Source organism: Hetaerina americana, unplaced genomic scaffold (genome assembly GCF_022747635.1).
Source record: "Hetaerina americana unplaced genomic scaffold, ioHetAmer1.1.p SCAF_52, whole genome shotgun sequence".
Lineage (NCBI taxonomy): Eukaryota > Metazoa > Arthropoda > Insecta > Odonata > Calopterygidae > Hetaerina > Hetaerina americana.
This window is the reverse complement of record NW_027287117.1, coordinates 1,298,991-1,315,081: the sequence shown is the minus strand read 5'-3', so window position 1 is coordinate 1,315,081 and position 16,091 is coordinate 1,298,991. Positions and strand designations below refer to the sequence as shown.

Sequence of the window (16,091 nt, the reverse complement as noted above, 5' to 3'; positions counted from 1 at the left end):
CCTGTGTGGATATGGACATATTCAAATCATTCTTCGAGCTTTCACGCGGTCCCGCTGCTTTTAAAATTTGAAACCTGTTATGAAGTCAATTTATGAAGACTTCTCAAATCTTTGGATGGTTTCAAGGTGACATTCATCATTTATATCTTCATATTTATGATTATTGACCATCATTTGAAAACGAATTATAAGTGGACTATTGCAGTTGAACACAATGCTGCAAACTTATTAACAAATTATTTCAAGACAAATTTATATCATGAACCTCCTTCAGTCCATGGTTTGCATTTTTTCCGGTGTATTAGAGAAGAATTAATTTTGTTGTACAAGAATTACTTTAAGGCCCACTGGTTTACAAATAAACTGATGTTAAAAATCAAAGTTAACATATTCTCTTCGATAGCACATTTCTTTCCTAATTGACCGTCTGACTAGAACAAAGATGTAATATATTTCATTTGGTGTACTTACTTTATCAACTACCAGTATATACCATGTGACATTTATAATTGACCGATTCCAATTCATGAAAATTAATTTAGTCTTACTGTTAACAAGCAAATCATCATTAGTGGAGTTAAAGCTCTGCTCCACTCATTCCTTGCACAGTTGACATATCTCATCCAGTTCGAATCGGTAGGGTTATACTGCTTTACCCTTTTAATCTGTTGAAAGAAATCATTGTACCTTTCCACAAATTTCCTTTGCTTTCTTCATAAATTTTCAAGTGTGTCCCACAATTCCCAAATCAACCCATTGCAAATGATAACATTTACACTTGAATGACAACAAAGTTTTTATTTCCTTTAGTTTTCTAGGTACATACAAATATGCATACATATATACAAATTACTAATTACATAAATAATCAAACGTATACACACACACATAAAATGATGGCGATGGTTATTGGCTCTTAAAAGATATGTTCGAGATGTGTACTTCACATTGATTGCAAATATTCTAGACAGACACAAATACAATTGGGTTGAATGCATTTAATAGTAAAAATAAAAAAAAGAGAGCGATAAACAGGAGGAATCACAACGTACTTAAAAGAATAAAATTACCCATCAAGAAAGAGAGAGAGACATGAATTCATCAACAGCATACAACAGATGTTTGCGTAGGAACTGATCAACTTAAGATTTACATTATAACAAACCTTCCATTTCCCAGTTAATGGTTTCAGAAACTAGCGTCCTTGGACAACATATCAATGTGTTGGTAGTTATCCTCATGTCAGTACACCCTCTTGTGCTGTGCCAATGTTCATCAGCATTGGTAGTAGTAGTCGCTTTAGGAGAGGCTTTGGACAGCTAAGGTCACTAGGTCACTAAAGGCGCCATTAGGGATGGATGGGAAAGGATGAAGGGTGGAGAGAAAACATTGACGTAGACAGCATAGGTGGAATAGGCCAGCCTTTTTCATCGTCCCCAGGGGTCAGTGTTCCCTCCAGCTACTTCAGTTGTACACTGGACAAATTATTGCACAGGGAAAATTTATTCCCACCAAATGTATTGGTGAGCTCCAACTACAGGATTTAGGCTTAATACACTCATTTAAGATTCAGAACGATTTTGCAGAAATTCAAATCTATTCACGACTGGCATTCAAACTGAATGTACTGGATGCTTTGGAAAAATTAGAATGGGCCAGGGAGATGGTTAAGAAATCAATGGTACGTATGTATCCTTCAATTAGATGTCCCCTCAGCACTGTTTGGCACTGACGCTGGTGAATGTGCTACGCTGGCATTCAAGTCCGCAGTTGGCATTTGGTTTTTGTCTCTGTGCACTTTCTTGTGCCGCGTAAGGCTGCATTTTTTAGCAAAAATCCTCGAACAAACATCGCATTGGTGGGAACGTACGCCATTGTGCGTCGTCATGTGCCTTGCGAGATCTCCCTTGTATGTGAAACTCTTTGGACATTTCTCACATCTGTGAGGCTTTTCTCCTTTATGATTGAACATGTGCTCCTTGAGGTGTTGCTTGTGGGCAAAGGCCTTGGCACATACATCACATTTGTGTGGTTTTTCACCCGTGTGCACCAAAACGTGACCCTCAAGGTGTTCCTTGCGAGTGAAACTTTTCGAACATATCCCACAAATGTACGGCCTTTCACCCGTATGTATAAGCATGTGCCTATCCAGATTCTGCTTACTTGAGAAGACCTTTGAGCATTCCTCGCACACCTGAGGCATGGCACCACTATGTATCAACATGTGTTCTTTAAGCTGCTTCTTATGCGTGAATGCCTTTGGACATACCTCGCACTTGTGGGGTTTCTCCCCGCTGTGAATAACCATGTGATATTTGAGGTGCTGCTTCATTGTGAACGCCTTCTCACATACATCACATTTGTGCCGCCTTTCCCCAGTGTGCGTCAACATGTGATCCTGGACGTGTTTCTTGCAATTGAAACTTTTCAAGCATATCTCGCACTTGAACGGCCTCTCACCGGAATGGACCAGCATATGCCTCTTAAGGTGCTGCTTCAGCGAGAATCCTCTCGAGCAAATCTCACACTTGTGCTGCTTCTCACCTCCATGGGTGAGCATGTGCCTTCGTAGATCTCTCTCACATTGGAAACCTTTGGGACACTGCTGGCATTGGTGTTTCATTTTCACGCCATGCACCGATGCCACATGTCCATCCAGATCACTTTTGCCCTCAAACACCTCGGAGCAAACGTCACATCTTATTTGTTGTGTCTTCTTCACAGGGTGGACACCCGTGACATGAGCATCGAGGACGTCCTCTTGTGCAAATCCCTCATTGCAAATTTTAAACCTCTCCGGCAAATTCCCCACGCCATCTTCCCCTGGACCTTCTTGCCCTTGGCCACCACCTGGAACAGTTGGATCACGCAAAGGGTTAACCCTTATTATGTATGTTTAATTCAAACAAAGGAGCCAGATGGCATCAGCCTACAAAAACATAACGAAAACATGCTAATAGAACACTCGCACAGATTCCAAATTTTCAGTGACAAGACAACCTTCATCAGGGGAAAGAAGGAACTTAATTTTTTGCTGTTTTGTTCAATTGTGGCTCTTTTATGCATTATCTATATTTTTGTTGGCTAATGTCATCTCACTCTCACGCAAGAAATGACGAGAAAACTATAAAGCCTAACTGCCGAGGACTTCCAAGGGTGCTTTAATCAGTGGAAAATGAGACAGAGCAAGTACACAGTAACGAATGGAGATTACTTAGAAGGGAAATAAATCGATAATGGCCCAAGTTCACATATTTATTTTGGACAGATCTCGTACTAATAATCACAAAAGTGAGTATGAGTTTAGTCACAGCCAATGTGATACCGTATGAAACTTTGAAACCAAAGAAAAATGTACTTGCAACTTCATTATTGCATATACTGGTGGCACAATAACCGACAGTTCCAAATCACCGAAGGAGAAATACTGAAAGCAGTGACAGGGATTTGCAGGATGCAAAAGTGAAAACTCAGCAGATTCCAGAGCCCCCCCTTACCTTGTCCCAGGGACCCATCACCTCCCGGGCACCCTCCCTCCAGAGGAATGTCAACGTCACACTCTTCCTTAATTTCCACATCCACAATAAAGGAAGGGCAGAATTCTCCATCTACAGGACCCTGCAGCGAGATCAGTACTTTTTATACTAACCTTGTAATATTTGGTTGCTTTATTTAACAAATGTTTACTTACAAAGAGAAAAGAGATTTCAATACTATTGAGGTTGATTTTTGATGAACAGCAGCCTGACTAAAATTACAGAGGCCAGATTTACAGAGGCCTGACTCCAATGGTTGATTGAAATGCAAATCCACAATTACTGAATAAGAGTTTGGAAGGGCATTCAAGGAAATAACATCAAATAAGGCTGTGCCTGGAGTAAATAACAATTCCAAATTGAATTAATTTAAGGTAAAGGTAAACGTGGCAGAAAGATAAAATTTCATGGTCTGATTGATAAGAGGGAGGAATTTTATCAGTTTTACTCCAAATCAAACTGAAATCAATGTGCAAATGGCTATATATGATGAAGATATTAATGCATTCACTCACCGAATTCCTTGAATCTTCATTGTCTGACCAATGAGTTTCACCTTTCTGCATTGATGTGACCATTGATGAACCAGTATTGATTTTGAGATCAGCAGAGCATCTACTGACAGCGTCAACCTCCTCTTTTACAACAATCATGTCATCTTGGACATCCAGATATGTCCCGTCAATGGCATCTGTTTGGATTCCGTCATCACCAAACTCTTTCTTGATCCCACCAGGAAACTAACACAAAGTACACAAATTGTAATTTAATAACGGCAGGGGGGCTATATTTCAAAATAATAATCACTGGGCAAGAATTACTTCTTACGAGTAGGACAGGTTAAGTGCAAATCGTTTGCATCGCCAAATTTTCAGTGAAAATGGTGGGTGCACCATCATCTAATCAATGCCAATACGATCTTAAATATTACCAAAACCTAACGGCCGAAATTCATGACTTCACGTACTCATCAAGAAAAATTGTTATCGATTATTTTTTACACCAGCCTAGTGCATTTGGTTGCTTTATTAATCAAATGCATACTTACAATTAGAAAACTGATTACAATACTCTGAAGGTTGATTTTTGATGGACATAATTATGAATACCTGTTTCTATTTATTCCAATGGTTGATTGGAATACAGATCCACACTTATTAGAGCGAGCTAGAGAGAGCATTAAAGCAATTGAAATCAAATCAGCCTGTGCCTGGAGTAGACAACATTTCCAAATGGAATTCCTTTAAGGTGTAGGAATACGTGGCAGCAAGAAAAAAGTTCATGGACTGGTTGATATGTCTGAAGAATTTTTCCACAATCTTACTCCGAATGAAACTGAAATCAATGCGCAAATGGCTAAATATGATCAAGACATGAATATAATCACTCACCGAATTCCTATAATCTTCATTGTCTGCCCAATGACTGACTTCTTGCCACATTGATCCCAACATGGATGAATGGATATCAATTTCCAGAGCAGTAGAGCATCCAGTGGCGTGATCAACCTCCTCTTTGACAATGACAATGTCATCACGGACATCCACAGACCTCCTGTCAATAGCTTCACTGGTGATTACGTTGTCATCAAACTGATTTTTGATTCCACTGGGAAACTGATGGAGAGCACACACAACGTTACTACTTAATAATGGCAGACGGTCAACATTTAAAAATGAAAGCATCAGGGAAGCAAATCCTTTCGGCAAAACTTTTTCACATATTTATGGCACAAGAACCATTTGGGAGTAACTCATTTTGCAAAAACAATAACATTTATGACCAATGTTAGTTCAATTGCTTGCACCTACCATTCATAAAAGAGAATACAGATTATTTATATGATGGTATATTTTAGTTTAAGTTTTGGTTTGGACGCCCTACAAGGGACACTGTTGCATTTTATAACCCTAGCTATAGAGAAAAAACCTCAGCCTTAACACACTACTATTCACTTGCCTGATGTCTGGATTGCGTGTCGTACTCATAAACCCACGTCTCGTCTCCAGTAATGATCCTTTTGATGAATGTGGGATCGGATTCAGCCTCGCAAATCACGTCTTTTGCGACGTCAACACGGTCTCTTTTTTGCATGAAATTGAGGTCTTTTGGCACCCATTTTGCTGCTACACGACGGAAACCCAAATCATTAACCACAATGTCTTGGGCGGATCCATAGGCAATGTTCAAGTCCTCCGCTATTTCTCTGATGGTTAATTTGCGGTTATTGACCAACATTTCTTTTACTTTATCAATTTTTTCACCGACTTTCGATGTCGATGGTCTGCCACTGCGTTCATCATCTTCGACTGACTCACGACCACTTCTGAACCGCTCGTGCCACTGGTAAACGACCGTTTTTTTTAGAGAATCGTTGCCGAAACACTTTTCCAACATTTCCAACGTCCGTGCGCCACTAAATCCGTTTTTTACGCAAAATTTAATACAAGTTCGTTGTTGCAAATTTAAATCCATTTCTGCCATTGTAAAAAATCGCCAACACACACAGAGATAGATGTACCCTTGGCTACGTAACTTTTGCAAATGTCAAGTTATGACACCAAGATTTAAAGGGAATATCAACAACAGATGTACCAATTTAACAAAAACAACAGAACTCAAATCGGAACGATGGGAGCGCCACACGGTGGTTATTCCGGGAACCTTTTGATCAAGGTAGTATGTTTTGTCATAAATTATTGGTTTCCTTATAGAATTCATAAATCATTTTACCTCCGCCGAATTAATGAGGCCTTTCTGAATAATCTTGAAAACTTCTTAGAATTAAGCCCAAAATAAAAATGTATTATTTACAAGTCTAATTCGATGAACGTATCAATCCGAACCAAATAGTTATTATCACGGTCTGCGTGCCTTTTTCATTTTACTGATTGAGTGATGTTAGGAGTGGTGGCGGATCATACAAATATTTAGTTCCCATTGGAGTGGTGGTAAATGGGTGAAAGAGGCAACTAGTGAGAAATATTTTTATGGCTGTAGTTTTACAATGCAGTTGAGTTTATTTCAACCTTCTGGCTTCATTTTGCGTAAGGGGAAAGTGAAATACATTGCACTAAGCATTCAATATTTATCTTTTTATTTTTCTAACAACCTTTTCCCTGCTAGAATTACTTCTCTGCATATTTGATACCCATTTTCTTTACCTTTAGAGTTTACTCTTTGTAGATTCCCACTGCAGTGCTTTACTCAAGTTGTGACTTTGACAGTGATTCCATAGCTTCTTTTGGAGAACCCTATCAGAATCAAATTGCTTTCATGCCATATATATAATCTTGTTTTACTAGTGTTTCATGCGACAATATGGTATTGATTGTAATCGATTAATTGTTCTTTTTATCAAATTGTCAACATTTTTCTCCCACTTCTTTTTCACATTTAAACCTCTATCAAAAATATTTGCAAGGCCAACAGTAAAACCAATGACATCTATATTACTTGATGTGGAAATCGTTTCCCCATCGAATGCAATTTAGGATAAATATTTACTTTTGCTGTCAGCTTCTTTTTCATTTAAAAATATTTTTTATTGGTCCTTAATTGCTCCATGGTTTGCTGATTTTAGTGTCCATAATTTTTTATGCAAAAAATGTTGGATATTTTTATTGGTTGCAAAAATTGTTGGTTTGCAATTTTGCAAGACTCTTCATTACCTGATTCTTATGCCATGAATTTGGTGAAATCTATATAACTGACAAACTGTATATAAACTGTTGTAACAGTCGTAGTAATGCAACAAAAGCATTGTGGCGGAGATAACCATTTCTCATGAAACCATGTAAACCAGATTTCTAATTTATTCTATTCTTGTTTACTAAAATAATTCTTTTTTTATTTTTAAATTTTTTTTGTCAGCAACTATCTACACAAGTATATAGGGAATTAACCAGTTTGGAAAACATGTGGGAATTCTTTTCCCTTAAATGAACCTTTTTGTTGAATATTTTAGTTTGACTATTTGCCCATGTTGACTGGCACCAAACACCTTCTGAAATTTCTTATAAATGGTTTAAGTTTTTAACGGACTGATCAGCATCGAATAATATCAATTTGCTGCCATTTTTGATTGCTGAGCAGAGTTTTCATTTCTGATTTTGGCTCTTCATAATCTTTGATTTTGATTAACCTTTGCCGTGAAAAGATTTAATTTTATTACTGCCTCTCAATGTGCGGAAACTTGAGACTTTCACCTGAGAAATGTAACTTCAATGGACACATTTTGATGCATTTGCAAATGTAGTGATAATATGGTAGGAATGAAATATTAAATGTCGAAGCTCTACTATGGAAAAATTTCAAGGAAATAATTGGATGCTATTATTTCCCATGACATAAATTTATTTCTTGGTCATTCATTGCACATCCTTCGGAACACTGCTCTCTTGCTACTGGATCTTAATTTGACTGCCATCTGGACCAGTTGGTTCAAGCATGATTGCCATCCGATCAAGTTGCTCTTAGCTCTTGCTCAAGCTGAGAGATCACCATCCCACTCCAGTCTAGTAAGCTCCATAACATGACGATTATCGCACCCCATAACTCATCAAAAACGTCCTGCTACACAGAATAGGATCCACTAGAGAGTAATTCAACAAAATAAAATGTCATTGCAAATGTGAAATTAAGTCCTCTTAACTCATCAGTAAATTAAATATGCTATGACAGTCATTTCTGTTAATATAACAAGTAACAGATGTAATGGGTAGTATTTCAGTGTCAAAACCACAAGTAGGCTCAGATGCCAAAGGGTGGTATTGCATTTATTAATGAAAATTTGACCATTATAGGTCACTCTGGAAAAAAATACCAGAGATCGACAGAAGATATATTTTGCGACCACTCGGATGCCAAAGGATTGGACATTTCGGGCACATTCATAAATATTTGACTGACATGGCCAAATTATCAACAAAATGCTTCACACGCCCATTTTTGCATCTGAGCCCTCCAGGAATGCCTTCCCTTGAGCGCTGATGTCATTTTCGGGGATTATGCATACGATGATGAAAAACACGTATTGGAATTGTCCTGAGGACACCAAGGTCAGTTGCGCAGAGATGGTCGGGGGTCGTCTGTTTTGGTGCATCCGTTTTAGTTTGCAGAAGTAATTTAGCAAAGGCCTCAACCCCGTCAACAACTAAGGATGTTGGCATGTGGTTGATGATGGATTTTTGCGGGACCAGTCCGGATTGGGGGTCACAGTTAACAGTATAGAGAAGTGAAAGTTGGTCAGATGCTGAGAATTCCAGAGATTCCAGTACATAGTACAGGTAAGATCTTCCCAAGTTAATGTGACACCCCCTTAATCTCAATGTCGTGCCTATTTTGATCGCCAAGAGTCACTTTATTTCTTGTCTTGTCTCTTGGTTGAGTCCCTAATGCCCTGCCATGGGCTCCACCATGCGGTAGGATGCATCAAGGGGGCACCTACACAACGAACCTGAGAAGCAGAGGGGGGAGCGAGGAGAGTAGACAAATTCCTACCTTGGTCTTAACTACTGCTAGGTCCATCCATCGTCTGCTGGTAAAGTAAAATGTAAACGATAGCCATATATCTGGAGTGTTCTACGAGTGATCTCTTTCACGAGTAACACCTTATGCACGTCGCCTTGGGTGTGGTGGAATGAATTAATGATAGCATTTTGGCTGTTTTGTATATCAGAAGCCTGTAGGATTATGAACGGAGGAATAACATTCTGTGACCAACCCTTACGCCATGCAGCCACATCCTAACCAATACTTTCCCCTTCCTGCTGCAAATTCCCTTTCATAGTCCACCTCCCCTCCTTACGAGTATGTATAGATTTCCTGGTCATGAGTGATTTTATACCTAATGGTGTCACCTATGCTTCGAAACTGGTAGAATTCTAAACTTTTGTGAGAAAAAGTAACAAGTTTATTTATTCAGTGAACTTGGTCGTTATTCAGGTATTCATGCCACCAAGCAATCATAGGGAGGAAGAAGCCGTTGGGGTTTATGATCAGTTAGCTGACATAATCATGTGTGTTCCTACAGGGAAACATATACTTCCTCTAAACCACAATTGGAAAGGATATAAGCATTCAGCATGGATAACATTTTATTCAACTGAAAATGCTTTTCTCAACATTTGCAATAAGGGTAAGCGTTTGATGAACTCTGACCCAACAGAATACTGAGCCCCTAAACCCTGTGTGGATATGGACATATTCAAATCATTCTTCGAGCTTTCACGCGGTCCCGCTGCTTTTAAAATTTGAAACCTGTTATGAAGTCAATTTATGAAGACTTCTCAAATCTTTGGATGGTTTCAAGGTGACATTCATCATTTATATCTTCATATTTATGATTATTGACCATCATTTGAAAACGAATTATAAGTGGACTATTGCAGTTGAACACAATTCTGCAAACTTATTAACAAATTATTTCAAGACAAATTTATATCATGAACCTCCTTCAGTCCATGGTTTGCATTTTTTCCGGTGTATTAGAGAAGAATTAATTTTGTTGTACATGAATTACTTTAAGGCCCACTGGTTTACAAATAAACTGATGTTAAAAATCAAAGTTAACATATTCTCTTCGATAGCACATTTCTTTCCTAATTGACCGTCTGACTAGAACAAAGATGTAATATATTTCATTTGGTGTACTTACTTTATCAACTACCAGTATATACCATGTGACATTTATAATTGACCGATTCCAATTCATGAAAATTAATTTAGTCTTACTGTTAACAAGCAAATCATCATTAGTGGAGTTAAAGCTCTGCTCCACTCATTCCTTGCACAGTTGACATATCTCATCCAGTTCGAATTGGTAGGGTTATACTGCTTTACCCTTTTAATCTGTTGAAAGAAATCATTGTACCTTTCCACAAATTTCCTTTGCTTTCTTCATAAATTTTCAAGTGTGTCCCACAATTCCCAAATCAACCCATTGCAAATGATAACATTTACACTTGAATGACAACAAAGTTTTTATTTCCTTTAGTTTTCTAGGTACATACAAATATGCATACATATATACAAATTACTAATTACATAAATAATCAAACGTATACACACACACATAAAATGATGGCGATGGTTATTGGCTCTTAAAAGATATGTTCGAGATGTGTACTTCACATTGATTGCAAATATTCTAGACAGACACAAATACAATTGGGTTGAATGCATTTAATAGTAAAAATGAAAAAGATAGCGATAAACAGGAGGAATTACAACGTACTTAAAAGAATAAAATTACCCATCAAGAAAGAGAGAGAGACATGAATTCATCCACAGCATACAACAGATGTTTGCGTAGGAACTGATCAACTTAAGATTTACATTATAACAAACCTTCCATTTCCCAGTTAATGGTTTCAGAAACTAGCGTCCTTGGACAACATATCAATGTGTTGGTAGTTATCCTCATGTCAGTACACCCTCTTGTGCTGTGCCAATGTTCATCAGCATTGGTAGTAGTAGTCGCTTTAGGGGAGGCTTTGGACAGCTAAGGTCACTAGGTCACTAAGGGCGCCATTAGGGATGGATGGGAAAGGATGAAGGGTGGAGAGAAAACATTGACGTAGACAGCATAGGTGGAATAGGCCAGCCTTTTTCATCGTCCCCAGGGGTCAGTGTTCCCTCCAGCTACTTCTTCAGTTGTACACTGGACAAATTATTGCACAGGGAAAATTTATTCCCACCAAATGTATTGGTGAGCTCCAACTACAGGATTTAGGCTTAATACACTCATTTAAGATTCAGAACGATTTTGCAGAAATTCAAATCTATTCACGACTGGCATTCAAACTGAATGTACTGGATGCTTTGGACAAATTAGAATGGGCCAGGGAGCAGGTTAAGAAATCAATGATACGTATGTATCCTTCAATTAGATGTCCCCTCAGCACTGTTTGGCACTGACGCTGGTGAATGTGCTACGCTGGCATTCAAGTCCGCAGTTGGCATTTGGTTTTTATCTCTGTGCACTTTCTTGTGCTCCGTAAGGCTGCATTTTTTAGCAAAAATCCTCGAACAAACATCGCATTGGTGGGAACGTACGCCATTGTGCGTCGTCATGTGCCTTGCGAGATCTCCCTTGTATGTGAAACTCTTTGGACATTTCTCACATCTGTGAGGCTTTTCTCCTTTATGATTAAACATGTGCTCCTTGAGGTGTTGCTTGTGGGCAAAGGCCTTGGCACATACATCACATTTGTGTGGTTTTTCACCCGTGTGCACCAAAACGTGACCCTCAAGGTGTTCCTTGCGAGTGAAACTTTTCGAACATATCCCACAAATGTACGGCCTTTCACCCGTATGTATCAGCATGTGCCTATCCAGATTTTGCTTACTTGAGAAGACCTTTGAGCATTCCTCGCACACCTGAGGCATGGCACCACTATGTATCAACATGTGTTCTTTAAGCTGCTTCTTTTGCGTGAATGCCTTTGGACATACCTCGCACTTGTGGGGTTTCTCCCCGTTGTGAATAACCATGTGATATTTGAGGTGCTGCTTCATTGTGAACGCCTTCTCACATACATCACATTTGTGCCGCCTTTCCCCAGTGTGCGTCAACATGTGATCCTGGACGTGTTTCTTGCAATTGAAACTTTTCAAGCATATCTCGCACTTGAACGGCCTCTCACCGGAATGGACCAGCATATGCCTCTTAAGGTGCTGCTTCAGCGAGAATCCTCTCGAGCAAATCTCACACTTGTGCTGCTTCTCACCTCCATGGGTGAGCATGTGCCTTCGTAGATCTCTCTCACATTGGAAACCTTTGGGACACTGCTGGCATTGGTGTTCCATTTTCACGCCATGCACCGATGCCACATGTCCATCCAGATCACTTTTGCCCTGAAACACCTCGGAGCAAACGTCACATCTTATTTGTTGTGTCTTCTTCACAGGGTGGACACGACTCACATGAGCATCGAGGACGTCCTCTTGCGCAAATCCCTCATTGCAAATTTTAAACCTCTCCGGTAAATTCCCCACGCCATCTTCCCCTGGACCTTCTTGCCCTTGGCCACCACCTGAAACAGTTGGATCACGCAAAGGGTTAACCCTTATTATGTATGTTTAATTCAAACAAAGGAGCGAGACGGCATCAGCCAACAAAAACATAAAGAAAACATGCTAATAGAACACTCGCACAGATTCCAAATTTTCAGTGACAAGACAACCTTCATCAGGGGAAAGAAGGAACTTAATTTTTTGCTGTTTTGTTCAATTGTGGCTCTTTTATGCATTATCTATATTTTTGTTGGCTAATGTCATCTCACTCTCACGCAAGAAATGACGAGAAAACTATAAAGCCTAACTGCCGAGGACTTCCAAGGGTGCTTTAATCAGTGGAAAATGAGACAGAGCAAGTACACAGTAACGAATGGAGAGTATTTAGAAGGGAAAGAAATCGATAATGGCCCAAGTTCACATATTTATTTTGGACAGATCTCGTACTAATAATCACAAAAGTGAGTATGAGTTTAGTCACAGCCAATGTGATACCGTATGAAACTTTGAAACCAAAGAAAAATGTACTTGCAACTTCATTATTGCATATACTGGTGGCACAATAACCGACAGTTCCAAATCACCCAAGGAGAAATATTGAGGGCAGTGACAGGGATTTGCAGGATGCAAAAGTGAAAACTCAGCAGATTCCAGAGCCCCCCCTTACCTTGTCCCAGGGACCCATCACCTCTCGCGCCTCCTTCCTCCAGAGGAATGTCAACGTCACACTCTTCCTTAATTTCCACATCCACAATAAAGGAAGGGCAGAATTCTCCATCTACAGGACCCTGCAGCGAGATCAGTACTTTTTATACTAACCTTGTAATATTTCATTGCTTAATTTAACAAATGTTTACTTACAAAGAGAAAAGTGATTTCAATACTATTGAGGTTGATTTTTGATGAACAGCAGCCTGACTAAAATTACATAGGCCAGATTTACAGAGGCCTGACTCCAATGGTTGATTGAAATGCAAATCCACACTTACTGAATAAGAGTTTGGAAGGGCATTCAAGGAAATAACATGAAATAAGCCTGTGCCTGGAGTAGATAACAATTCCAAATTGAATTAATTTAAGGTAAACTCTTTCTTGATCCCACCAGGAAACTAACACAAAGTACACAAATTGTAATTTAATAACGGCAGGGGGGCTATATTTCAAAATAATAATCACTGGGCAAGAATTACTTCTTACGAGTAGGAAAGGTTAAGTGCAAATCGTTTGCATCGCCAAATTTTCAGTGAAAATGGTGGGTGCACCATCATCTAATCAATGCCAATACGATCTTAAATATTACCAAAACCTAACGGCCGAAATTCATGACTTCACGTACTCATCAAGAAAAATTGTTATCGATTATTTTTTACACCAGCCTAGTGCATTTGGTTGCTTTATTAATCAAATGCATACTTACAATTAGAAAACTGATTACAATACTCTGAAGGTTGATTTTTGATGGACATAATTATGAATACCTGTTTCTATTTATTCCAATGGTTGATTGGAATACAGATCCACACTTATTAGAGCGAGCTAGAGAGAGCATTAAAGCAATTGAAATCAAATCAGCCTGTGCCTGGAGTAGACAACATTTCCAAATGGAATTCCTTTAAGGTGTAGGAATACGTGGCAGCAAGAAAAAAGTTCATGGACTGGTTGATATGTCTGAAGAATTTTTCCACAATCTTACTCTGAATGAAACTGAAATCAATGCGCAAATGGCTATATATGATCAAGACATGAATATAATCACTCACCAAATTCCTATAATCTTCATTGTCTGACCAATGACTGACTTCTTGCCGCATTGATCCCAACATCGATGAATGGATATCAATTTCCAGAGCAGTAGAGCATCCAGTGCCGTGATCAACCTCCTCTTTGACAACGACAATATCATCACGGACATCCACAGACCTCCTGTCAATAGCTTCACTGGTGATTACGTTGTCATCAAACTGATTTTTGATTCCACTGGGAAACTGATGGAGAGCACACACAACGTTACTACTTAATAATGGCAGACGGTCAACATTTAAAAATGAAAGCATCAGGGAAGCAAATCCTTTCGGCAAAACTTTTTCACATATTTATGGCACAAGAACCATTTGGGAGTAACTCATTTTGCAAAAACAATAACATTTATGACCAATGTTAGTTCAATTGCTTGCACCTACCATTCATAAAAGAGAATACAGATTATTTATATGATGGTATATTTTAGTTTAAGTTTTGGTATTGGATGCCCTACAAGGGACACTGTTGCATTTTATAACCCTAGCTATAGAGAAAAAACCTCAGCCTTAACACACTACTATTCACTTGCCTGATGTCTGGATTGCGTGTCGTACTCATAAACCCACGTCTCGTCTCCAGTAATGATCCTTTTGATGAATGTGGGATCGGATTCAGCCTCGCAAATCACGTCTTTTGCGACGTCAACACGGTCTCTTTTTTGCATGAAATTGAGGTCTTTTGGCACCCATTTTGCTGCTACACGACGGAAACCCAAATCATTAACCACAATGTCTTGGGCGGATCCATAGGCAATGTTCAAGTCCTCCGCTATTTCTCTGATGGTTAATTTGCGGTTATTGACCAACATTTCTTTTACTTTATCAATTTTTTCACCGACTTTCGATGTCGATGGTCTGCCACTGCGTTCATCATCTTCGACTGACTCACGACCACTTCTGAACCGCTCGTGCCACTGGTAAACGACCGTTTTTTTTAGAGAATCGTTGCCGAAACACTTTTCCAACATTTCCAACGTCCGTGCGCCACTAAATCCGTTTTTTACGCAAAATTTAATACAAGTTCGTTGTTGCAAATTTAAATCCATTTCTGCCATTGTAAAAAATCGCCAACACACACAGAGATAGATGTACCCTTGGCTACGTAACTTTTGCAAATGTCAAGTTATGACACCAAGATTTAAAGGGAATATCAACAACAGATGTACCAATTTAACAAAAACAACAGAACTCAAATCGGAACGATGGGAGCGCCACACGGTGGTTATTCCGGGAACCTTTTGATCAAGGTAGTATGTTTTGTCATAAATTATTGGTTTCCTTATAGAATTCATAAATCATTTTACCTCCGCCGAATTAATGAGGCCTTTCTGAATAATCTTGAAAACTTCTTAGAATTAAGCCCAAAATAAAAATGTATTATTTACAAGTCTAATTCGATGAACGTATCAATCCGAACCAAATAGTTATTATCACGGTCTGCGTGCCTTTTTCATTTTACTGATTGAGTGATGTTAGGAGTGGTGGCGGATCATACAAATATTTAGTTCCCATTGGAGTGGTGGTAAATGGGTGAAAGAGGCAACTAGTGAGAAATATTTTTATGGCTGTAGTTTTACAATGCAGTTGAGTTTATTTCAACCTTCTGGCTTCATTTTGCGTAAGGGGAAAGTGAAATACATTGCACTAAGCATTCAATATTTATCTTTTTATTTTTCTAACAACCTTTTCCCTGCTAGAATTACTTCTCTGCATATTTGATACCCATTTTCTTTACCTT

The 16,091-nt window shown here is 38.9% G+C and overlaps 1 protein-coding gene across 1 annotated transcript; it reads right to left on the bottom strand.

Moving 5' to 3' along the window:
* Positions 1-806: 806 nt before the first annotated feature.
* Positions 807-15,557, bottom strand: LOC139694672 (zinc finger protein 11-like). The gene is made up of 7 exons (XM_071593167.1): positions 14,884-15,557; positions 14,315-14,539; positions 13,222-13,342; positions 11,424-12,574; positions 4,052-4,276; positions 3,498-3,618; positions 807-2,850 (listed from the first exon to the last, which is right to left on the bottom strand). Exons 1-7 carry the CDS (start codon positions 15,406-15,408, stop codon positions 1,697-1,699), a joined length of 3,522 nt encoding a protein of 1,173 aa, XP_071449268.1. The 5' UTR covers positions 15,409-15,557; the 3' UTR covers positions 807-1,696.
* Positions 15,558-16,091: the final 534 nt, after the last annotated feature.

Bases quoted from the DNA above. Each gene is read 5' to 3' on its own strand.
- LOC139694672 (XM_071593167.1), bottom strand. From the start codon at position 15,408: ATGGCAGAAATGGATTTAAATTTGCAACAACGAACTTGTATTAAATTT. The intron at 14,540-14,883 runs GCAAGTGAATAG...GCTCTCCATCAG, and splicing joins ACACGCAATCCAGACATCAG to TTTCCCAGTGGAATCAAAAA. The intron at 13,343-14,314 runs GTGAGTGATTAT...ATCTCGCTGCAG, and splicing joins ATGAAGATTATAGGAATTTG to GGTCCTGTAGATGGAGAATT.